At 50.6% G+C, this 23,461-nt stretch overlaps 6 protein-coding genes across 6 annotated transcripts; 3 read left to right on the top strand and 3 right to left on the bottom strand.

Moving 5' to 3' along the window:
- Window positions 1-441: 441 nt before the first annotated feature.
- P174DRAFT_449522 (uncharacterized protein) lies at window positions 442-2,872 on the bottom strand (the record flags this gene model as incomplete). Its single annotated transcript, XM_024828852.1, has 2 exons — window positions 442-2,733; window positions 2,830-2,872. The coding sequence occupies 2 exons, from the start codon at window positions 2,870-2,872 to the stop codon at window positions 722-724; spliced, it is 2,055 nt and encodes a 684-aa protein (XP_024683600.1). The 3' UTR covers window positions 442-721.
- Window positions 2,873-3,105: 233 nt separating this feature from the next.
- P174DRAFT_403425 (putative serine/threonine protein kinase) lies at window positions 3,106-5,119 on the bottom strand. The gene is made up of 2 exons (XM_024823988.1): window positions 4,902-5,119; window positions 3,106-4,836 (listed from the first exon to the last, which is right to left on the bottom strand). Exons 1-2 carry the CDS (start codon window positions 4,985-4,987, stop codon window positions 3,318-3,320), a joined length of 1,605 nt encoding a protein of 534 aa, XP_024683599.1. The 5' UTR covers window positions 4,988-5,119; the 3' UTR covers window positions 3,106-3,317.
- A 1,220-nt stretch (window positions 5,120-6,339) lies between these two features.
- P174DRAFT_366423 (putative ubiquitin conjugating enzyme (UbcK)) lies at window positions 6,340-7,031 on the top strand (the record flags this gene model as incomplete). The annotated part of the gene is made up of 3 exons (XM_024822111.1): window positions 6,340-6,446; window positions 6,537-6,869; window positions 6,926-7,031. 3 exons carry the CDS (start codon window positions 6,340-6,342, stop codon window positions 7,029-7,031), a joined length of 546 nt encoding a protein of 181 aa, XP_024683598.1.
- A 476-nt stretch (window positions 7,032-7,507) lies between these two features.
- Window positions 7,508-9,486, bottom strand: P174DRAFT_439672 (putative CECR1 family adenosine deaminase). Its single transcript, XM_024826865.1, has 2 exons — window positions 9,285-9,486; window positions 7,508-9,228 (listed from the first exon to the last, which is right to left on the bottom strand). The coding sequence occupies exons 1-2, from the start codon at window positions 9,406-9,408 to the stop codon at window positions 7,628-7,630; spliced, it is 1,725 nt and encodes a 574-aa protein (XP_024683597.1). The 5' UTR covers window positions 9,409-9,486; the 3' UTR covers window positions 7,508-7,627.
- A 2,405-nt stretch (window positions 9,487-11,891) lies between these two features.
- Window positions 11,892-13,909, top strand: P174DRAFT_458599 (NupC/NupG family nucleoside CNT transporter; the record flags this gene model as incomplete). The annotated part of the gene is made up of 4 exons (XM_024829688.1): window positions 11,892-12,226; window positions 12,315-13,420; window positions 13,519-13,562; window positions 13,631-13,909. The coding sequence occupies 4 exons, from the start codon at window positions 11,892-11,894 to the stop codon at window positions 13,907-13,909; spliced, it is 1,764 nt and encodes a 587-aa protein (XP_024683596.1).
- A 539-nt stretch (window positions 13,910-14,448) lies between these two features.
- On the top strand, window positions 14,449-21,856 carry atg2 (putative autophagy regulatory protein Atg2). The gene is made up of 4 exons (XM_024831727.1): window positions 14,449-15,024; window positions 15,128-20,434; window positions 20,491-21,419; window positions 21,476-21,856. Exons 1-4 carry the CDS (start codon window positions 14,863-14,865, stop codon window positions 21,672-21,674), a joined length of 6,597 nt encoding a protein of 2,198 aa, XP_024683595.1. The 5' UTR covers window positions 14,449-14,862; the 3' UTR covers window positions 21,675-21,856.
- Window positions 21,857-23,461: the final 1,605 nt, after the last annotated feature.

The following is a 23,461-nucleotide window of genomic DNA, read 5'->3' as shown; positions in this document are numbered from 1 at the left end:
GAGGCGGCGTGGACGGCTTAATGATGATACATGCAGATGAACACTGTAGACGACTATCAAAGCCTCAAGGATATCCTCAATTGATCCCGGAGTGTAACGACCGGAGTTGAAGAATGAAAATGTAAGGGGAGGTTATACGAGCAAGTCAGCAAAATTGCACATGATAGAAGCGTCAAGGTCTCCCCGTCAAATCATCAGCAATCACTAATGTTTTGTCAGAAAGTCTAATGAATACCTCATCCTCCACTTTCTTTCCAGGCCCACTGGCCACCGCGGCAGATGAATTCACCGGCCGAGGCTGCCGACAGCGGCCGACACACATGAGCACGGCCCGAATGGATGATTTGTCAGCGTCTATAGACCCATGAAGTGATCAAGTGCTTTAAAAAGACATGATGCCTCTCGTAGGACGCGAATAGGCTTGCTCTCCATTGCTGGGGGACCGTAGGTAGCATTGTGATGTGCCTCCGTCGTTCCTTGGACGACATTTTGGAAGATTCAACACGACTGCTTTTTAAGGCTCCGCTTGATGGTAATATGCCATCTACACGGGGCCCCATAGTGGATAGCAAGGAATGTTATTCTGGTCATGATGATGTTGATGCGAACGTAAATATCCTATCCAAAACTCTGATAGAGCGACAAACATCTGTCCTGGTCTATGAAAGAGAGCGCTGTCTAGATGCTAAAGAAATCAAAATATCAATGCAACTATTTCCTATCACAGTCCGAATCCTCCCATACGCCGGACTTCGTCCGCCTGCCTTTCCAGCGCTCTGCGCATCCTTCGGGCGTACTCACGTTCCTGTCGTTTATGTTCTCGTCTTCTATTTCGCAGTTCTTCACGAGCAGAGTCGTCGAGGTCCCCGTCAATAGACATCTCTTCATCGTCATCTTCTTCACCCTGATTGTCACCGGTAGAGGTGGAGAGCACAACACGGCCAACTCGCTCTCCTGTCCAGACGAGGAGCTCATCCCCCGTCAAGTTCCCACCAGTAGGCAAGATCTTGCGAGCAACTTCACCGTCAGTCTGAGAGCGGAAAACGCTTCGCCAGAGCCCGGAGGCGGCCTCTTCCTCTTCTTCTTCTTCTTCTTCGTCGTCCTCCTCGGCGACCGCGTCTGAAGCTTCGAGGCTCGATTTTCGGTTGTTTCGGCTTCGGGCCTGCTGTAGATAGGAGTTGAGATTGAAGCGGCGAACATCGACACGGCCGTCTCGTTCGACCCATTTGATATTGCCCTCAGCGTCCGAGTAGACGATGCGAGTCCCGTGCGACTCTACAGAGAGGACCTTCGATCTCGCGGCACTTTGACGGTTTTGATATACAACATTCATACTGGAAGATACTTCCGACGGACTGTCTTCGCTGTTCAGGGACGAGGGTGTTAGATCATAAAGCTCGAGTGAGCCTCTTCCCTTGTATTCGCCACAGGCTACCACTTTATGTGACTGTGGATACGTCGAGCCTGATGATACAGGAAAATGGGGAGCAGGCATGGAAGTAAGGCCGCAGAGACGGCCGCCTGAATGTACCGTGTTCTGTAGCCGAGGGAAGAACCGCCTGTCGTATTGCAGTATGCTCGGAAAGCGGCCTGCAAGAAGAATCGTGTTCACATGCGGTGCGGGAGGGTGTAGAAGCGATAAAGGGCCAGGCTGGAAGAGAGGCGCGTAGTCCGCGCCCTTTTGCGACGGATCAGGACTACGTATACGGTAGGGAGGCCGACCATCAGGTTGAAGTTGTAGAAGCGGGGAATCCGGACGTGCATAGACTTGGGAATCCGGTACTATAGCAGTGACTGGCTCCTCACAACGTAGATTGATGGCAGCCTCTTCCTCAGACGCTGACAATCGAGAATCGTGTATGTGAATACTCAAGGTGGTGGCCACCGTAAGTGGAACTGAGTAATCAGTTTCCTGAGACAAGGCGAAGATAGACCAAGGATAACGCTGCTGTGAAATCACCTGAAGCGTTTCAAGGTCGACTTCATTCAACGCATTTCCGACGGCCATGTAAGCCCTCCGGCGTATCGAGTCAACGCTAACACTCTGGCCCAGGTTTATAAACTCTAACGCCGACCGTGAGGCAGGATCCCGTCTTCTAGACAGGTCTGCCATCAAGATCCCCGGAGCACTGACTCCAAGGACGCTTCCTTTTGTAGCCTGTGAATCGATGGAATGGGAATGATTCAGGTCCCAGATGCAGACGCTCCCGTCGTCAAGCGGAGCTACCACCTTGTTCTGTCTCGCCGAGCTCCAATCCCGGAGCAGCCCCATGCCCTTGACCTCACGGTAAATCTTCCTCCCTCCCGGAATTTTCTTCGTGAATGGTTGCTGCAACCAACTGAACGACATGGGTGCATGTCGTGCGATATATTCAGAGTACCAGTCGACATCCTCTCCCTCATACGAGGGGTCCCACGCCGTCGCTGCTCTCGCTCGCTCAGCGAATGACGGAGTCTGCGCTTCGTTCTGGCCAGTCTGATTCGATGAACCCCCATGCCAAAGGCTATGCTGTGGTTGAATCAAGGAGAGCAGCGACGCCTGGCCCAGTGAGCCCAAGGGCGCTGTGGACCTCGCATTCAAGCTTTCGGAAGTACTCCGGTTCTGGCGGGCAGCTTCTGAAGCAGCCCATGATTCCTCGTAACAGTGAAGTCTCCATCGCGTGTTATCACGCGCGAGAGCAAAGAACCGCTTCGAGACAGATTGAAGTTGGACCTGCTCGACCGGGGTAAGATCTAGTCCATAATAGGCGGAAACGCGTTAGTTATAGATTGTCACAGGTCATGCGGGGTAAGATCTTCGCAGCTAAGGCGTAGACATCGACTACTCACAATCGATAATCTTGGAAAGAATCTCTACGGGGAGGTTTTCCATGGGTAGGATCTGGAAAGGCACAGCATGGAGGGCAGATAGAAGATCAAACCCGCTCACGATGTAAGACAGCCCAAACTGTTCCCCTCCTGATGGGGTTCCAGATCCGTTAATTTCCCCGCGATCAACAAGCCTAGACTTACGTCACGTGTTGACAAGGTCTAAAGGCCAAGCTTCAACATCACGAAGCTCTCATCTAGAAGAGGTAGCGTTCAGCTGAGGACCAGGTCGAATGAGTGATGATTTCTATTGGTCTAGTATGCTGAATACCAAAAGACCGCCTGTGTTCCTTCCAATATCCCAAAGCCAAACCATCGTAACTCGCGTCAATCGTACATTAAGAATAGAAACATAGTAGACAGGAAAGAAGTGAGCGAGGGAAAGAGAGAATCGAAAGGATATAGCATCGGGTTGGCAACCCCGGAAGTCGTGTTACTTCAAAGCCAGCTCAGCTATCGGGTATGTAGACGGCATCCTTACAAAGGACAGCGACCTTCTTGAAAAATCGTCGCCATTCTAGAGGGTCACCCTTCACTTTCATAAACTCAATCTCAAAGAGCCCCTCTGAAACGCACTCGATGACCACTTTTCCCTGCAATGTGCACATTCGGCCGTCTCTGGTGATTATTCGGATCATTGCAGATGTGTCTCCTGGAGAAACCGCGGGCACACTGGGAACAGGGACCCCCAGGCGGTGGAGAGCTTCGCACACAAGAGGAACGAGAATCTTGAGTTCCCACGTGGAGAAAAAGCGAGTCATAGGGCGCGCAGGTACAATGTCGCGGAAATGCTGAGCCTTTTGCGTTCTACTGAGCGGCACGGAAGGATGAGGCGAAAATTGCGACATGGAGGGCTCGTCCTCTAGATAGCCCGCCATTAACATGTCATCGCTGGAGGAAGGCCTTCCCGTAGGTTGAGTGGACGAAAATACATCCCCCATGTGAGGTGTATCCCAGTCTACCAACATATCTCCCCTCGGCATTTCTGGCTGAGTGGAGGAAATTCTCGGTTCCGTATCCAAGTCTCCGTCGTCCAACCTCATCCGCTCCGGGTCAAAGCTGCCAGTCCTGTGCGGTTGAGAGAGCGGATCCTGGCTGAAATCGATGTGCAGTGATTCGAACATGGTCGTCGCTAGCTTGATAGGGTCTCTGAGCTTGCCATCTAGGGCAAGGTACCGATTCTGTCGGGTAAACCAAGGATGCCGCCGCACATCCTCAAGAGAGAATCTGTTACTGGGGTCGACGTTCAGCATGCCGCGTAGCAAGGAAAGAGTTGCTGTAGGCAGCTTCTGCCAGAGTTCATCACTCGTTCGTGCGTTCGTCGCAACATATTCATGAAACTCGTAGCTGCTCTCTGTCGGACTGTCCCACGGCGTGTTGCCCGCCAGTAAAACGAAGAGTACAATCCCGCACGACCAGATATCCACCAGATCTGGGCGATAACCCGCGCCCTTGACCTGACCACGGTTGCTACACGATATGACCTCTGGAGCAATGTACGGAGGACTGCCGCAGAAAGTTGTCGAGAGCTTGGTGACACCTTTGTACTCGAACAACGTCGCTAACCCAAAATCGGCGATCTTGAGATTTCCGTCGGCAGTTAAAAGCATGTTTTCGGGCTTGATGTCCCGGTGACTGACTCCTTTTGAATGCATGTATCCCACAGCACTGATAAGCTGCGAGAAGTACACATGAGCGATATCCTCGCCCACACCCTCATCAGCCTCGATCTTGTCGAAAAGGTCTCCGCCCTCGGCCAGTTCCATTGCGATCCATCGCCATACGTTATCCTCGCCGGTCTGAAAGAACGAGATTATATTGTTATGATCGCCGATGTGTTTATGTACCGTCGCTTCCATTTGCAACTGTCGAGGGCTGATCTTGCCATGTCGAGCAGCATACTCTTTATGGATGAACTTGACGGCAAAAATGGGGTTATCGGCGTTCGAGGGACAGGCCTTCTTTATACTGGGCGACGCATTAGTTGAAATTGACAAACCCAACAAGCTAAATGTAGAAGCATCAGAACTTACCAGGCATAGGCACCCTGACCGATCGTTTTCGAGACAATCCGAAAGGGCAGATCGTTAGGCAGCGGGGCAAGCTGAGAGTGGTGCATTGTGTTCAAGACTTACAAGCAGCCCAGCTAGGACCATGAAAAACGAACGCTATTGATTCACAAATGTCAAAGATAACTTCTCCCGGCGAGATTCAGTATAATACCATTGTTCTTTGTGGTGTCTTGGACACGACAAGCAAGGGTCGAGGAGTCGAAAGACCATGGGAGTAATACGCGCTGTGCCGGGAACGTGAGCCACTTTATCCTATTCGGGTAATGTGTTGATATGCCCACCGGGCGCAGAGGTGAGCAGGCTGAAGATGGTACCTCGTATTCCATTGCAACAATAAGACATCCGATAGTACCGCAGTAATGAAATATGCAGCTATTTAGAGGACAGTATGCATGAGAGGGAGCAGAAATATAGTTGGAAAGAATAAAATCCATGCACTGGCTTGGATTAACACGGTGGACCTCCGAAACTATTACATTTAATGTCCGATATACAGTAGACCGGCAGTAGCTGATCCCTTCCGGAAGAAGCTCTCTTCTATTTAAAACAGCTGGCTCTGAAGGCAAGTCGCTGCAAGATGTGAGCATTCAGAGTCATGACTTGAGACAATATATCTACTGAGTTCTTGTAAATCCGTTGACCACTGAATCGTCATGTAGATCTCTGGCGTATCGCTCTTTCACCTCGGTCATCTGCATCTCCTGTCAAAGTGATCTGACAGCCAAGGACTAAAGGTACTACTACGTATTAAAGTCGATGGCAGTACAGAGTAAATGTGCGAATTAAATTGATAAATGATGTGGAACATCCAAGACAAGGCACTCAGATGGTCCAGTGAACAGGTCAGGCGCATCCAACTACAATCTCGCTCCTCCTCCTGTCCATTATTGGGCCTATCTCTGATCTTTCTTGACCTTTCAAATTCGCTCAGTGCCTTAGTCTACCTTATTGGGATCAGGCGGGGGCTTCAACACTGGTTCCAATCGTTGCCGGGGGAAGCTGATGCTCTTCCTAAGGTGGAGTAAACAACGCCCCGTTCGCGACACAAAATCAAGTCTGGTCATATCTTACTTTCTTCTCTACCTAACTTTTTATCTTTAAACTCTCATAATTAAAAACTTCTCTTGGGGATCTTGAATATCTCCTTTTCCTTTTTCAACTTGTCTCTGCTGCTTTCGATCTGAGGGTTCTAGTTGTGGGTCGAACCGGCGTTCTTGCAACCAACAGTTGTGCTGTGTTCGGATCCGTCGTCATTCCAGACAGCAACCTCACCCTGCTACTGTTACTAGCATTCCTCAAACCGGGAACCGCTCGTCTAATTCATAATCGAAAAAGGGAAATAATAAGAAGTCGGCCTCTCAAAAACTGTCTGTAGACTTCTGTGATCTGAGCGGCCAAGATGGACTACGCGATGGAGGATACTCAGAACGCCACGCCCGAAGCTCTCGAGGCCAGCAAACTGAGCTCTGCTAGCCAGAGAAATGACACTCAAAGCGTGACAAAACGGTAGGTACCATATTCTGCAAGCTGAATACGCTTTCATTGTGAACTTAAGTTGTTGTATCTTGTACTAACAGGCTGTTTAACGCCTTCTAGCCTCCAAACGGAGCTGATGCAGCTGATGATGTCCCCCTCACCCGGCATCTCTGCCTTCCCCAACGCAGATGGCAACCTTCTCAACTGGACGGCCACGATCAGCGGACCCAACGAGACACCATACGAGGGACTGACCTTCAAGCTCTCCTTCTCCTTCCCTAGCAACTATCCTTACTCGCCCCCTACGGTTCTCTTCAAAACACCCATCTACCACCCCAATGTCGACTTCTCCGGCCGGATCTGCTTAGATATCCTCAAAGACAAGTGGAGTGCCGTATATAACGTGCAGAGTGTTCTCTTGAGCCTGCAGAGCTTGCTCGGGGAGCCCAACAAGTGAGCTTGCATTCATCACTCGCTATACAACCGCATCGATGCTAACGGGTAGATAGCGCGAGCCCTTTAAACGCCCAAGCAGCTGAGCTCTGGGACACAGACAAGGAGGAATACAAGCGCCATGTCCTCGCACGGCACCGCGATATCGAAGACCTTGAGTGAAACATACGGACGACTAGGCTATGTTCACGGCGTTTTCTCTATTTCTGGAGAGACCAGGGCTTGGTTTCTGCATTGCATGATCGGAGGGTCGGTGCATTGTTTCTTTGGCGTCTTGTCTGTTCCTAGGGCCTTCTTGGCTCCGGGCGCAGGTGCACTGCATATTAGTACATTGGGTCTGGAGTTCGTGCGTTGCTTTGGACATTTTTCTTCTCTGGATAATGTGGTCCACAGTTCCACAGTACAGAGGAACGTGAGTCTCTGGAAATACATACACTGATTTTTTTTTTTTTTTTGTGTCTTTTTGGATCAGTTTTCTATCTTTCGAATTGGAGTTTTATACCTGAGCGTATGCTTGAAATATCTGATCTTGAACATCAACACAATGCTCGGACAGTTGAATGGTCGGAGGTATGCTACATCCAGGACGACAGTGTCTACAACAGATCGGAAACATCCTGATAACAAGCTTGCTCATACTCTGAGCCAATGTTCGTTGTCCTACCCGCTGCATCCGTCACGAAGGTATTGAGATTTTAGCCCATATTCATGACACCCCGGTAGAGCGATTATATAAACACAAAGTCTAAACTTTTATCTTATTCGTCGACCTCTACATCCTTAAACTCCGCAACAATCCACTCGCAAAACGCCTGGAAATCTTCATACCATTCCCGCAGACGGGCGGCCTTCAGCCCATCGCCTAGAATCCCATCTTCGATGTCAGAGGCCCACTCTGCATTTGACTGATCCTCATAACAGCTCCACCGGATGGAGTTCTCCACCATCATGGCGAGGCCCGTGAGTCCCATATTTTCGAGGCCCTGCAGCGCCTGCCAGAAGTCGTGCGTTAGACCGTTCTTGCCCTGACCGAGGATAGCCGGGTCGTCGTTGCAGAGGGAGACGGAGACGCCGCGGGCTAGCAGGGCGGGGAGCGGGTGTGATTTGATGGAGCTTGTGAGGCGGAGGATCTCGTTTGAGATGGGGCAGCATTCAATGAGGATCTTCTTTTCCTTGACGAGGTCGATAAGGAGGGGGTGTTTGTAGAGGGAGAAGCCGTGCCCGATGCGCCGGGTGCCGAGTAAGATTGCGTCGAAGAGGTTGTGGTCTGTCGCGTCGCCGTCACCGAGGCACTCGCCTGCATGGAAGAAGAAGGGGATGGTCACGCCTTCCTCGACGCAGCGCTTGCGGAACCAGAAGAGCACCGGGACGAGGTCGACCAGCGGCCGGCCCTGGTCTTCCTGTCCGACTACGTCGAACCCGCAGATCACGTCTGGGAAAGCGAGTTTCGTCTCGATGCATTGCTTCATGTTGGCTGCGATGTCTTTGTTGGGGAAATTGCGGAGTGTGGTCCAGATGATGCGGGCGCCGTAGAACCGTCGGCCTTGTTCGGTGCTCTTGAATCGCTCGAGCTCTTCTTTGAAGACGCGGCACCACTCGAAGTAACCTTCCTCGGGCGTATCACGTCCTTCCCGTCGGTACTCGAAGACAAAGGCGATGCGAAAGTCCACGTATCTGATTCCGTCATCGGCGAGCTGTTCGAACATGCGGCGCAGGCATGCGCGGAAGATTGGCTCGTAGTTCAGGATGGAGTTGATGACTGGGAACGTGCGTCGGAAGATGTCCCAGATGGCGTCGACTCCGTGATGGTGAAGGTAGGAATGTTCGGGCCCGAGAACACAACGGCTCTTTAGCCACTCGCGGAAACCGGCCTCTCCACCCTTGGGAAATGACGAGGCTACCTTTTGCAGAGATATCAGTCTTGAAGACTCGTAGGAAGACGTCCACATCGTAGGTTTGTCCTCTGATTCCTCCAATGGCTGAGACGAAAACCGGAGATAGAACGGTGCTTCCTCAAGCTCTTTCGTGGTAATGAGCGGTTGTGGAGCAGCCATATGTATTCCTGGGGTGGAAAAGGCCTGTTCGATCAGAAAATCAATGTCAAACATGGCATCCATGTGAGCATGTAAGAGCGACCCTTTCGGCATCTTCTGCACGATTTTCCACAAGTCGGTACTTTCCATGCGACCCCTTGCCAGATGGAACATCACCCCCGGGTAGAGAATCTCATCGGCTTCGTGACCTTGCTCCTGTGTCAATCCCTTGGACCATACTGTCTCGAGCTCACGAGCGCGGACCTTCGACACGATCTTGCATGCTTTGGCGGCCAGCGGGGAGAGGGCCTTGCGGAGATTGGCATCTATGCTGGCGATATTAACTCTTTGGAATTGAAGCTCATATAGGTGGAAATCTAACCATGTCGTTGCTTCTGTTCTTCTAGGACCAGCGCATCACGACCCTTCAGATACTGCTGGATGAAGGGTTCCTTCACTTGAGGGATGCCTTCCTCCAGCTCCCACTCGGTATCATTTGAACCCATGCTGGGAGGGCCACTGGCAAGGAGAACGTTCGTTTACTATGGTGCTCGAAATGAACCCGAGTTCAGGACTATTTTAGAATGATAAAATTTGAGAAGAACTAAGGTAAATAGAGATGATGATTAACTGAAAATTAGCAATGCTGATTGAAGTGTGTGAGGGGCAGGCTTGGGGGATCGATAGCATTCCCCACTCTGGAACCCCAGCCATCACGGCCAATGTAAGGCCTGCGGCCGTTTTTGTCATCTTGATGAGGATCCTCAAGACTCCAACCTTAACTTAGACCTGCGTGAGCGGTTCAATGGATTAATAATCTCGTATATATTTCCACGTGATCCGTGTTCTATGAGATGCGATGTAACGGTCTCGTCCATCACCAGGAAAGTTGAGTGCAATGTGTTGATTGTCTCGCTACGGAGGACTTGTTTGAGTAGAGCACATCAGCCTGAGTTTCCCGGGGATTACCAGGATACGCCAATCAGTCCAGCACTATCCCCCGTCGGAGTTCCATGCTAGCTTCGAGGCCAATTCACAGCATTCAATCTCAAACAAACCTTGGATAGTGATACTCCATGGTAACCTTGAAAGCTGGAGAAGCACGTGGCAGATACCTTACAGAGATGGTACGTAATAGCTACAGAATCCGGGGTGGCAAAATGAAATTGCCCATGATCTCGCTCAGCGCGAGGCCATTTTCCTGGGGAGATTCGACTTCGCCAACTTGCGGGTCTGGAACTTATCTAATCATAATCCAAACTCGGGACCGCCCGTTATGTGTCAAAGAATTCTAGGGCTTTGACAGCACAATAGTAACAGCTGGTACCAATGTATTTTCTCGATTGCTATCAGTATTCCTTATCACAGGGATTCGAAGACGGTAAGGTCTAACATACTGCTCCTCGACTAAGAGTGTACGAAGGATCAGGGGCAATCATCTGCAGAGTAGTAGTCTCAGTTCTCAGCTCCAACCTCAATGAGAAGCCTTATGCATCGGAGATCTCCGATCTTATATCGCAGGTGTTCACGTGCCAAGGTGGCACAATGCTAAAATTTCATGGCTGACAGGGATGATTCAGATACACTCGGCTCAGCCTGTTTTCACAGAGTTGATGATAACAAAGAAAGGGCAAGCTTATCATCAGGAACTTCCGAGGATCGAACCAGCAGTCTCTACGGAGTAACTGCGGCAATATTTGACCTAGTTAGTGCCGGGCATAAAATACCTATCCCAGTAAACGAGCCTATCGAAGTGTCATGGAAACTTATGATTCGACGCGCTGGGGCTTTTCCTGCACTGTTCTAGCTTTTCTTTTTCAGTTCTCTGCTGTTTCCCCCCGGGCACTGTAAGCCATTTCGCGACATACATAGTAGTTTTAGTTAGCTTGATGCATAGGTTGTCTGAGGGTGGCGGGTAGAATTTTTTAGCTGGAAAGACCCCACAAGCTTTAGCCCTTAAGCCCAGTCAATGTCCACGGTTCACCAGTAAACAGTTATTTCCCACAAGCACAATAAAAAGCAATCCTCGGTAGTTTAACGCGACGTCAGGATGAGATATACTGCCAACTTGTGTGGCAAGTGTCGCAGTAAATGCATCCTTAGATTCTGCAGTCTATCGGCCCGTAGCAACCAATGTCAATAGCGAGTCAGGCTCCCGAGTGCACGGTAAATGAATACCAAGAGCATGTACTGAATACCGTCAAAAGGCATGAGGCACACGACCGATGAACCGCGTGAGGACGGAGCGGAGAAAAAAAGCGCGGGTCACGGCTACACTCGCTGATCAGCCGCCAATCTCCTTGCAGAATTTCCTCCAGACTTCGGCCCATGTCCTTTTTAGTGCTGTAACACCGGAAAGTCTTATCGACCGTCGAGGGCATCGCTGGGTCTTCATTCGCTACACTGCTGAAAAGTGAAAAATATTACCGGGGCGAAAAGATAAGTAACCAGACGCCTCGACCTTGGCCTCATGCACGGCTATACTTGGTTCCTTAGCCACCAAGGCGAACAACTGTAGCCCTTGAGAGAATTTTCTTTTCAGTTTTCTCACCTGTTTTACCATGATCCTTGTCGGTGTCGAGCACTAAGACATTCTATCTTTCCTGCTCAAGGGCATTTCCAAACCCCGGACAGGTCAACGAATCAATCGAATTGCTGGAGCGGCTAATTTCACACTTCGCTGGAATATGCAACTTGTGTAATCTCCCCGCACCTGCTTGTCTGATAAGAGAGAAATCCGAGTCGATCAATTGGAATCTGGGCGCAACGCTCGTCTCCTGTTGGCTTCAAAAGAGAGTTTTATCTCCTTTCTCGGTTTCTCCCTCTCCATCTTATCCGACAGCTATCTCTAGCCCCATCCGAAGTTAAATTGACTTGGTTGCCGCCAAATTCTTTCGCGTCTCTTTTCTCCGGAGAAGACGTTTTGGACACCCTGAAAGGTTGTCGCATTCTTGGAATTAGTGATTGTGCAATAAGAACGGGACCACAAATGGCGGACGACAAGGCTATGGAGGTGAACGAGGCATCTCCCCACGAGACAACGCGACATGCAGATCCTGCGCTGGATCCCGCAAATCAACATCACCACGGTCATCCCCACCATTCGGGACTGGCCGAGAAGGGTCCAGATGATGATGTGATCTATGCCAAAGATGTCAAAGGCTTGGTTCACGACCCGACTGTGGAGGACAAGCACGCTCATAGCCAGAGTTCGAAAGATCTCGAGGAAGCAGGTGAAAGCTATCCATCGCGGCCCTTCTATCGCCGCTATAGCAGGTACACCAAGCATGTCGTGTACGCTGTCGTGTGGCTTTTGTTCACCGGGTGAGTTGTCTTCCCTTTCGACTGCACCGCATCTTCTGGCAGTCCTGTTTGATCAAAATCGAAACTCATCCGTTGTCGTCCCTCTTAGATGGTGGATTGCTGGTTTGATCCTCCATCGGCATGACTTGGGCTGGCTCATCCCGTTCCTGCTGTATCTGTGCATCACCTTGCGGCTTCTTACCCTCTACGTGCCCGTGTCCATCGTGACCAGACCGACCTATTGGGTCTGGGACCATACCGCTCGGCCATTCGTTCGCCTGATCCCCGAGAAATTGAGGATTCCCGGCGCGGCGCTCTTGACGATTGCGGTCATTCTCGTCGGCTCATTTGCGTCGGAAGAGACCGCCGATAACACCAGAGCCAACAGAGCTGTCAGTCTCTTCGGCCTTGTCGTATTCGTCTTCGCCTTGTGGCTTTCGTCGAGAGACCGCAAGAAGATCGTCTGGCACACCGTCATTGTAGGAATGCTGGTGCAGTTCATTGTTGCTCTCTTTGTGCTTCGTACCAAGGCGGGTTACGACATATTCAACTTCATCTCGACGCTGGCCAGAGAGCTGCTGGGCTTTGCCAGCGACGGCGTCGATTTCTTGACGGAGCCTAAATTCGCAAGCAAGCACACGTGGTTCTTGATAACCGTCATCCCGGCTATCATCTTCTTCGTATCTCTTGTGCAGCTCCTGTACTACTCCGGCGTCCTGCAGTGGGCTATTGGTAAATTCGCCGTCTTCTTCTTCTGGAGTATGCGGGTCTCTGGCGCCGAGGCCGTCGTGGCTGCTGCCTCCCCCTTCATCGGACAAGGTGAATCGGCCATGCTTATCAAACCCTTCGTAGCGCACCTTACCATGGCCGAAATCCACCAGGTGATGTGCTCCGGTTTCGCTACCATTGCAGGCTCCGTGCTGGTCGCCTATATTGGAATGGGCGTTAACCCTCAAGCGCTGGTTTCCTCGTGTGTGATGAGTATCCCTGCTTCTCTGGCCGCATCCAAGCTGCGTTGGCCTGAGGAGGAAGAAACTCTGACGGCTGGCCGTGTCGTCGTGCCCGAGGACGAGGAACACAAGGCTGAAAATGCGCTTCACGCTTTCGCCAACGGTGCCTGGCTCGGCATCAAGATCGCGGGTACGATTGGGGCAACGCTCCTCTGTATCATCTCTTTCGTTGCCTTGATCAACGGTTTGTTGACCTGGTGGGGACGTTACCTCAACATCAACGACCCCCCTTGACCCTCGACCTGATTCTTGGGTACATCTGCTATCCCATTGCCTTCCTCCTCGGCGTCTCCCGCGACGGAGATCTGCTCAGAGTGGGCAAACTGATCGGTGTGAAGCTTGTCATGGTAAGATTATATCCTCTCACTCTCCACTCACCTTCAACGGGGACGAGGCACTAACTCAATCTTTTCAGAATGAATTCGTCGCCTATAGCGACCTTCAAACAAAGCCCGAGTATCAGGAACTCTCCGTCCGCTCTCGGATCATCGTAACGTATGCTCTCTGCGGTTTCGCCAACATCGGCTCCCTGGGTAACCAAATCGGTGTGCTCAATCAACTCGCCCCCCAACGTGCGGGCGATGTGTCCCGTGTTGCAGTTAGTGCCATGATTACCGGCGCCCTGGCTACTTTTACCAGTGCGGCTATCGCGGGTCTGCTGATTACGGAGGAGGGCAAGTACCTTAGTCAGTGAGGATGGGATGCGTATCCTCACTATTGCCTGCAAATCATGGGAATTGTATTTTTATCATATTCATTTTGCGATTTTTCACGTGATGAGCTGTTAAATAAGCGTGTGGATTCAATCTCATAAGTAATACCAACTCTGAAGGTCTAGATCATGTCACCGCTTCCATTCGAGAGAGTCACCCAACGGCATGTTTCACCCTTTCACAAGCTTGAGATAGGGCTTGAGTGTAATTCGTATACCCATGCAGTCACCATGACCACGTGATCATGAAGAGGACAATGTCAGCGAAGAAAAAGGGAGAATTCAGTAATTCATGAGCCAGCTCAAATCGTGAGGAATGCTGGAGACCTTTTAAAAAAATATACCTTTGGATGCTTACGCGACCTTTAATGGTTCTATTTCATCTCTTGAGTCACAGCACAGGATGTCGGGGAGCTGAAATGGGATAGCCTGGTGCTTGGCCCAAACAGGTATAACATGCCATGTTCCCCAGGCATCTTAATCCTTGGCATGTCCGCGAACTAGAGATGTGCAAGGGTCTTGGGGGTTACTCCGTAGACTCGACATCACTTGCCACTGTTGTTAAGAGGCAAAATAGTATTATTCCAGAGAGCTTTCGACACCCTCACAAAGCTTACAATCTTTGTTTAGAAGGAAAGGGTTTAAGACAACTCAGTATCTCCAGGAACCGTCAACAAACACGCACGTTGTCAATGTGATTTGGCTCCGCCTTAGCTCCGCCTGACGATTGCGGGCTGATCATATCTGCTAGTTATCAGCCCCCGAACGTCATCCTATCAATCAATCAATCAACCCTCCGCGTCAACTCTTGCCTTTGCGGGATTCTCCATTTTACAAAACCGACTTCAAAACGGCCATCTTCATTTTATTATGTTCCTGCTCCGATGACATTCGAAACTCCTAGATGAGCCGCCGGTTGGCTCCTTTCGCCCAAGATGGCTTACTTCTTGCCCTCATTCTTCCAGAAACGGTTGCTCAGATATGCCTTGTCTCGGCTCGAGCTTGTTGACACCGAAGCACTAGATTTAGATAGTCTGGGAATCCGATGGGGTCAACGAAGCACTGTCGAGCTTCGGGATATAGGTCTGAGGCTTGAGGTGAGTTTATGTCGTCAGCAGACATCACATACTACTAGACAAATCCACCCACCATGCGCTCAGTGGACGATATATAACTAACAACTATGATATCTCTAAACAGAAACTAGCTACGCTTCTTCAGCTTCCCGCCTCGAGTGAACTGCTGAGCGCTAAGGTCCAGTTTCTCAAGATCACCGTCCCTGCGGATATCTACAGTAGCGGTATCATCTGCGAGGCTAGCGGAATCGTTGTGCATCTCCGACTACCATCAGAAGAATCTTTCGGCGCAGCAAAGGATGGAAATCCGAATAGTCGAAGGCCGTCTCAAGCTGGTACCCATGACTCTAGTGGCGATCACATTCTTCCGACTCCGGCCGATCTTGCGGAGTCGTTCCTCGATGCCGAACCGAAAGAGGAAAAAGAGGAACTACAAGCTGCTATCACATCTCGATCACAGGTGTTACACCGTACATCAGCGTCCATCAGCGACGATGAGGAGGAACTTGGCCTAGGAAACGAGGGTGTATCGCTGCCCAGTTTTGTTGCTGCTTTTTTGAAGGGAGTCGCGGAGCGCCTGCAGGTCAAGGTCGAGAATGTTTCAATACGAGTCGATATGGAAGCGAAGCAGGAGGGAGTCGTCAAGAGAGAACCGGAGAATAAACCTGATATCGTGACGGGACTTCTTACTGTGCGGGAGGTCTCCGTTGGTGCCGTGAGCAGCGCTACGTCCAGTCTTGAGGATGAGAAGCATTCCCGTATCCGGAACCGGCCCATCGTTATTTCTGACATCAACATGGCTTTGATATCTGAACCGATAGTTTTCTCGAATTATTCCCGCTTCGCCCCGCCTGTTTCGCCGACTACACCCGTGCAGCCAAAGTCAAGCGAGCCTTCGAGCAGGATTCCGTCACCCTTGCCCGGGCACGCATCCGATGCGGACTCCGTCCTAGCTATGACGCGATCAACAATCTTGGAGCCGCCGCAAGATCATTCGATTCAGGATATAGAAGAGCCCGGTGTGGGTCGAATGGAAGGATCCGCCTACACATACGATGGGCGGTTTTCTGATGCCGATACCGACGATGAGGATCGAAGTGATGGAGATCTGGAAGACTCGCAGCAGTTTTTGGACGATGATAAACTATTAGACAACCCTGCATATCTTGACTCCGTCATTGACTCTCAGTTGCATGACGATGATCTAGAACCACCAGAGGACCTCGTGCCTCAAGATGATCAATTTCCTCCCAGCAGTGAAACCCCGCGCCCTCAGACACCTGAGGTGCACATGCACCGCGAGACTTCACCGTCAGACATTGACACGGAGCATACAGCTCCCTTCTCACATTACGGTGATGGATCCTTTGTGGACAGTTCCCCACGCGGCAGTCAGCCTTACCTCGAGACTGATCACGTCGTAACTCGGGATGTGTCACATGGTGCCTCCTCATTTTCAGGATCCTTACCCTCTAGAGAAACTTCAGACAGGCAAACAGCGCCTCCTTCGGAAGCTGGTAGCGTGGGCTCATCTGATTTTGCCCATGGCGGCGAACTTTCTGAGTCCAAGCTGTTCTCAAATGAAGAGGCTCAGAGTATGTACATGAGTGCTATCAGTCAAGGTTCAAGTAGAAGTTTTGTTCCCAATATACCAGGCGCTTGGGATCTGCCGGAGTCAACAGTCGTACGAGATGTGCACGCAGGCACAGAGCCAACAGACGCGGCAAGTGCGAAACAGGATGTGCAAGACGAAACTTTTATATCTACACCAAAGCTCACTGCTCAGGCGGCCTCGACCCTTACAGAGACAAGATCATTCGGCGAACAAAGTGAGTGCCCGTCTGAGGCACGGGAATCTGATTTGACACCGCTCTCGCCTACGCTGAGCAAGCTTTCAGATGTTGCCAAGCGGTTTCTCCATATTGATCGAATATCGATATCCATCCCTGCTGATGAAGATAGACGTCATGCGGATGAGACTGTCCGTTCAGCAGACGTAAATTCAGCAAGTGACCGCCTGAAAGACTCAGCAATGCGTTCCGGTCATTCATCAGCCGAATCCGAATTGCTCTCTTCCACCATGTATGCTTCCGCACGGCTTCGCAGCGACTCGATCAATTCAGCCGCTTCATTCGAGGGCACCCTGCCCAGGCCGCCGCCTCGTCAAGCAAACAAGGCCGACCACGAACCCATCCCGAAATCTCAGCCGGGTGACATTGCTGTCGAAATATCATCTGTAGATGTGCGATTCGATAATGCAATTGGGTGGCTTGTTGTCAAGGCCGGCCAAAGGGTATTTCATGCCTTTGGTGGTGACGGCCGGGATTTTTCCAGTGCAAAGCCCGCTCCAGAACCTGTGCAGGCCCGGCACAGTCTCGCTCTCACTCTCCATAACTTTTGCATCAAATACGTTGATCACATTCCCGGTCAAACATATGGTCTCGGCGACTATGACCCCCATTCCTCGTCACTTTTTGGCTTGTCCCATGAAGATATCATTCTACGAGCGACGGCATCAGGTCTAACAGCCCGCTACTCGGCTGATAAAAATGTTACAAAGTTTGGCCTAGACGTCTCAAAGTTCGTATTCGGCTTCGCCTCGGATGACTTGATCTCATTCAGTGAAAGCTTGAAGATGCGGGAGTCCACAAGAGATGTCCTATCACCTGTGAATGGTGATTTCTCTCTTTCTCTGACCAAGTCTTCCGACTCTGCAAGCCTCACCATTACAACACTTCCTCTCCGGCTATATCTTAATGTTCAGCGCCTGGAGGAAGTCGTCGGGCGGGTTGGCGGCCTCAGTACTATCCTGGAGCTCGGAAATTCAATCTCATCTGTCTCCACCGGTAGAAACATGAAGAAGGATTCTCCACGACGGGCTCGTGGCGTTCATTTCGAGAGCTCACCGCCGCCTGAGAATAACCTTCAAGCCAATCCCCAACTCTCCTGGAAGGTGAATGCTCGAGTCGGTGGAATCGTTCTTGATGTTGCTGGTGAGACACATTATCTCAGGTTGAAAACGACTGCCGTCAAGGTTGTCAGCCGATTCGAGGGTATAGGCGTGCAGATTGACAAAGCCAAGTTGAGTGGGCCGTTACCTCTTGACGATCCAAGAGATGCGCCGGCAAAAATCAACCTGAGCAACATCCGCGTGGAGTACCTCTACACCCCCAAGGAACCCGATCTGGACCGGCTACTGGCCATAATAACACCGTCGAAAGATAAGTATGACGAAGACGACGACATTATGTTAGACACGCTGTTCCGCCAGCGTAGACAAGGCTCCGTTCTTCGTACTACAGTTGCGGGTGCGAAGATCGTCGTCTCGCGCACCAGTGACCTCGAGTCACTGTCTCTGCTTGGAGAGGAATTGGGCAGGTTATCTACCGTCGCAAAGTATCTACCCGAAGATGATCGCCCAGGCATCCTCACTCTCACTCTCATTCGAGAACTTGAATCTCAAGTCTACCTGGGTGGCCCTGTCGGAAATATCACGACGTATCTCAGAAACGCTGAGGCTGCTTATATCAGCATGCCGTCTCTCATCGCTGCGCAACTGGGTACAATCAAAGTCGTCCGAAACGGGAGCGAGGAGCTCGTGGGTGAAGCACTACCGGCGAGCAGCAACCAGGGTCAGAACCAGAGCCAACTTCCCATACTGATGGCTCGCTACATCGCCGATGAGATGGATCCAACTATCAAGATCAAATCTCACAATTTACGCGTAGAATACACCATACCGTCGATCATCGCATTCCTTGGGCTGAGTGAGGACCAGACGACAGGAGATGTCGCTGCCAATATGGCCAATTCTTTGGCCAATATTGCCGAATCGCAGCACTTACAGCGAAACGCTTCTGAAGTTTCAATTGGTTCAAAAGACCGGGAAGCGTCCGCAAAGCCAAGCAGGCTTGCATTTGCCCTACGGGACTGCATCCTTGGGCTAAATCCTCGCGGTACAGCGGCGAAGGGCCTGGTTGTGTTAACGAATGCTAAGTTTTCAGCGGCTATTTCCGATAGTGGGTGTTCAGAAGCAATGCTGGATCTCAAAAAGGCGTCTATCATGGTCATTGATGATGCCAAAAACATGGGTTTGGCGGAAAATCTTCACCGTGGTAGATCAACAATTCCGCAGAGCGACCAAATTCAGTCCTTCATCGATATGGGGTTTGTCCCGGTATCTTCCATATCGTCGGCAATGGCCACCGTCAAATTGATGCAGCTGGACGATGACGGGACGAAGTCGTTAGACGTGGAGCTCAAGGATGAATTATTGATACTCGAGACCTGTGCCGATTCAACGCAGACCCTCATCAGCATCATAAATGGGTTGCAGCCTCCCACACCGCCAAGTGTGACCGTCAAATATCGGACTGAAGTTTTGCCTATAGAGGATATGCTGGCTTCTTTTTCTGGAGACGCATTTGCCATGGATCCGCCACCTGAGCAGGCAGAGATTCCGGAAGCTCCTACTATTGTTGAGCCCGAGGACGGAGGGCCACGCATCGAAGACGAGCTTGAGTATGTGAGCGACTTTTATCCGGTGAAGTCAGCTCCAGATAACCTGTCCCCCAATGAGAGCGCAATGCCATCGGGGTCGAATGATCTTTTGGACAGCTTCCATTCGCAGTACTATGTATCCTCCAGCGTCTCCGATCTCGAATTCAAGGAAGAGCATTTTGCCAACCATTCTGCTGTGGGAGGAACGGCTCATCGTTGGGATTCGACTCAGAACACATATGGTTTAACCGACGACTCAAAGATCCGTAAAAGTCCGCTGCGGATAAGAGTCCGGGATGCTCATATTATCTGGAATCTGTTCGATGGTTACGACTGGCAGCGAACCAGAGATACTATTTCTAAAGCTGTGAAGGACGTGGAGAAGAAAGCCACGGAGCGGCGCGCCCGAGCCGGTAGTCGGACCTCACCAGGTTTCGAGGAAGAAGAGGAATCGGTTATCGGCGACTGTCTGTTCAACTCCATATATATTGGAATTCCTGCAAACAAGGATCCTCGAGAGCTTCGCAACGATATCAATCGTAACATTGACGATCTTGCCAGCGAGACAGGCAGCTATGCGACAACTACCACTGTCACTGGGGCCACGGCGCGTCAAGGCCGGTCGCCTTCGTATAGAGGAAGAAGGCTGAAATTGTATAGGAGTAAATATCACAAGATGACGTTTGAGCTGAAAGGCATTTGCGCGGATTTCGTCGTCTTCCCTCCTGGCTCTGAAGAGACGCAGAGTTCGCTCGACGTGCGTGTGAACGACCTGGAGATCTTCGACCACGTTCCTACGTCAACATGGAAGAAGTTCGCGACGTATATGCATGAGGCAGGCGAGAGGGAAAGTGGGGCCAGTATGGTTCATTTGGAAATGTTGACTGTGCGGCCTGTTCCAGAGCTGGCAGCGTCCGAGCTTGTTCTCAAGGTCAGCATTTTGTTACCCGGTTGTGTGATCTAAACAGCTGTATTAACATGTTACAGGCAACTCTTCTCCCTTTGAGACTGCACGTAGACCAGGATGCCCTTGATTTTATTTGCCGATTCTTTGAGTTCAGGGATGACTCTGCACCTACACCTAGTTCACCCGCGGACATTCCGTTCTTGCAACGAGTGGAAGTCAACGCTGTGCCTGTCAAACTTGACTTCAAGCCCAAGCGCGTAGACTACGCTGGGCTCAGGTCAGGCCGGACAACTGAGTTCATGAACTTCTTTGTCCTTGATGGCGCGGATATGGTCATGCGGCATGTCATCATTTATGGAGTGTCCGGTTTTGATAAACTGGGTCAGACACTAAATGACATATGGATGCCAGACATCAAGAGAAATCAACTTCCGGGTGTTCTTGCTGGCCTGGCTCCCATCAGATCTCTAGTCAACGTGGGAGGCGGTGTTAAAGACCTCGTCGTGGTTCCTATGCGAGAGTATCGCAAGGACGGCCGGATCGTCCGAAGCATCCAGAAAGGGGCGCTCGCTTTTGCCAAGACCACTTCGAATGAACTCGTGAAGCTTGGTGCCAAGCTTGCCATTGGCACTCAAACGGTTTTGCAAGGAGCTGAGGAGATGCTGACCACACCGACCGCGCCGACACTGGGTTCCGAAGAAGACATGATTGACGAAGAGGAGGCGAACAAGATCTCGCCCTATGCAGATCAACCGGTGGGTGTTGTACAAGGCCTCCGGGCGCGTTCCGCGGCTTGGAAAGGGACTTGCTTCTCGCCCGTGATGCCGTTGTTGCTGTTCCTGGCGAAATTGTGGAGAGTGGTAGCGCGAAAGCTGCCGCTAGGGCCGTTTTTAAACGTGCTCCAACCGTCATTCTTCGACCAGCGATTGGAGTCTCTAAGGCCGTTGGGCAGACGCTCCTCGGGGCTGGAAACACTTTGGACCCGAGCAATCGCCGAAAGATCGAAGATGTAAGTGTCGTGGTGAACTATGTCTCTCAAGTTTGCTTGCTGACTTTTCTGCTTAGAAATATAAACGCCATTAAGATTGTCGACCATGTTGGGCAGTTTGACCTTACTTTGTGCTATTTTGACCAAGATGATACCTTATTTTCATTGCGCATATCTCAGACGAGCCGTCCATGCCGTTATGCTATGATTGTTACTTTTTTTCCTGCTCTATATCCCCCATTTCCAGACTGTTCCCGGTACATATTGATTAGCTGACAGGCGGGCCGTTGAGATCAATGCTGTCTACGATGATGAATGACTTGAGAAATGTTCACGACTTTGTTCAGATTCCCGTCAAAGCATAGATTGGTGTTGGGATTTTTGTCTACTAGCCTTGCATATGATGAACTCAGCGACTTGCTAATCTTCAAATGAACTGGAATGAGATTGCTCTATGTTGTTCTAGTAAAGAGGGTTCTGTACCTGAAGAGGATAGGTTCTGTAGATGTGGGCTGCCTGTTCTGACAATCCGGTAGATTCTTAGAAAAGAACCAAGGCCCTTCTTTATTCGCCTTCAAAGTTACACAGACACAGCAATGCCAGAGTGTCAGTGCGGTTCACCCAGCCCAACGAATTCCTCTCCTGGGCCGTTTGACATGTGCCGCTGCCACACCCTTTCAAGTTGATGTCAGACAATAATATCGTCATCATTGTCGATGTCTTCCCATTGAAAAAGTCTGTAGTAAGCCGGGGCCCGCAATGAAAGGCTACTGCAAGGGCCAGCGACGAATAAAACCCCCAGAAGCGACTTTCGCCTCCAGATCCCTACCAGGAGGCTTAACTCTCTTCGTTAGTGGGTGCTCGCAAAGCCCAAACTGAAACAAAGATGGCTTGCAGTTCCTGGCAGTAGCACTAGAAAGACCAGTGATCAATCACGGTTGATCGAGGGCCAAGTGGATCGTCATCGAAAAGAAAAATTGAGGGGTCATCTGGTGTGACGAGGGTGTGGTTGATTCTGTGTCGGCATTGGGGCCACGTTTCCTGGTGCCCAAGTTCCCAACTAGGTGGTGTGGAACTGTGAACTGTGATTCTGTGACGGGTGTGATGATCGTTCATTTGAAGTTGTGAACTTCAGTGGATGACGGTTGATGGTGAGGGTTGTAGACGACTGGTCATCGCTGTTTTGGGTGGGTTTGAGGCTGGCGATTGGATGCGGCCGAGTTCGAGGGTCGAGTTCGTTTTGGGTTGCATGTGCGCTAGCCTTTTCGACTGTTGATGCTCTCTAATGTATATTCAGCCTGATGTGGTGCCGCTTTAGCTATTGTGAGTCTCTTTGGGTTGTGCGTGGATTGATCGAGTGCGTGCAGACATGATGCTATACTCTTCAGGCAAATTAATAGGGTTATTGTCATAGTGCCGCTGTTTGTATTCGTTTATCTCAATTAGTAACATCTGCTATTACCGTGATTCTCTGAGTCTTACCTGTCAAGCTCCTTGATGACTTTAGCTTCTCTCCCAGATGCAAACTAACTATAGGGAGCTCACTCGCTCTCCCCAGTATGGAGAATACAGTCCACGTACTCTGGAGACTACGGTCCATAGCATGCTGGATCAAAAGTCAGTAAGTTCAATCCCCCAAGTCTGGCTGATAAAGACATGACACTGAGTACTAGGCAGCATAACCACCTCAGTCGACAGCTTTGTGTCCCAAACCAGTGACAAATCAGAGCATATTTGCTAAATGGATGTCATCCTATACCACTGTACCTGAAGATGCATATCTCTAAATGGAGATATTTGGCAGAGAATGCAGCTCTTACATCAGCTTACTGTTATCATTCTTGCTGTGTTTCTGGCTAAGTACGGTACTTATGAATCCTTTGACACTAACTGGCTAATTTGTATAGAACCAGCTGAAACCATTCCCGTGATGAAACATTAGTGGCATGATCGGAGCAAGGGATTGAAATGCCTTGCCCCATTAAACTGTCATCGCTGAAGAACAGAGGATATCCAATGACCAAATATGCCTATTGTGATGCTTTTGCTGTGGTTATTGAGTT

Source organism: Aspergillus novofumigatus, assembly GCF_002847465.1.
Source record: "Aspergillus novofumigatus IBT 16806 chromosome Unknown P174scaffold_3, whole genome shotgun sequence".
Lineage (NCBI taxonomy): Eukaryota > Fungi > Ascomycota > Eurotiomycetes > Eurotiales > Aspergillaceae > Aspergillus > Aspergillus novofumigatus.
Note: the sequence above shows the minus strand (reverse complement) of the source record. Positions and strands in the feature narration are given on the sequence as shown.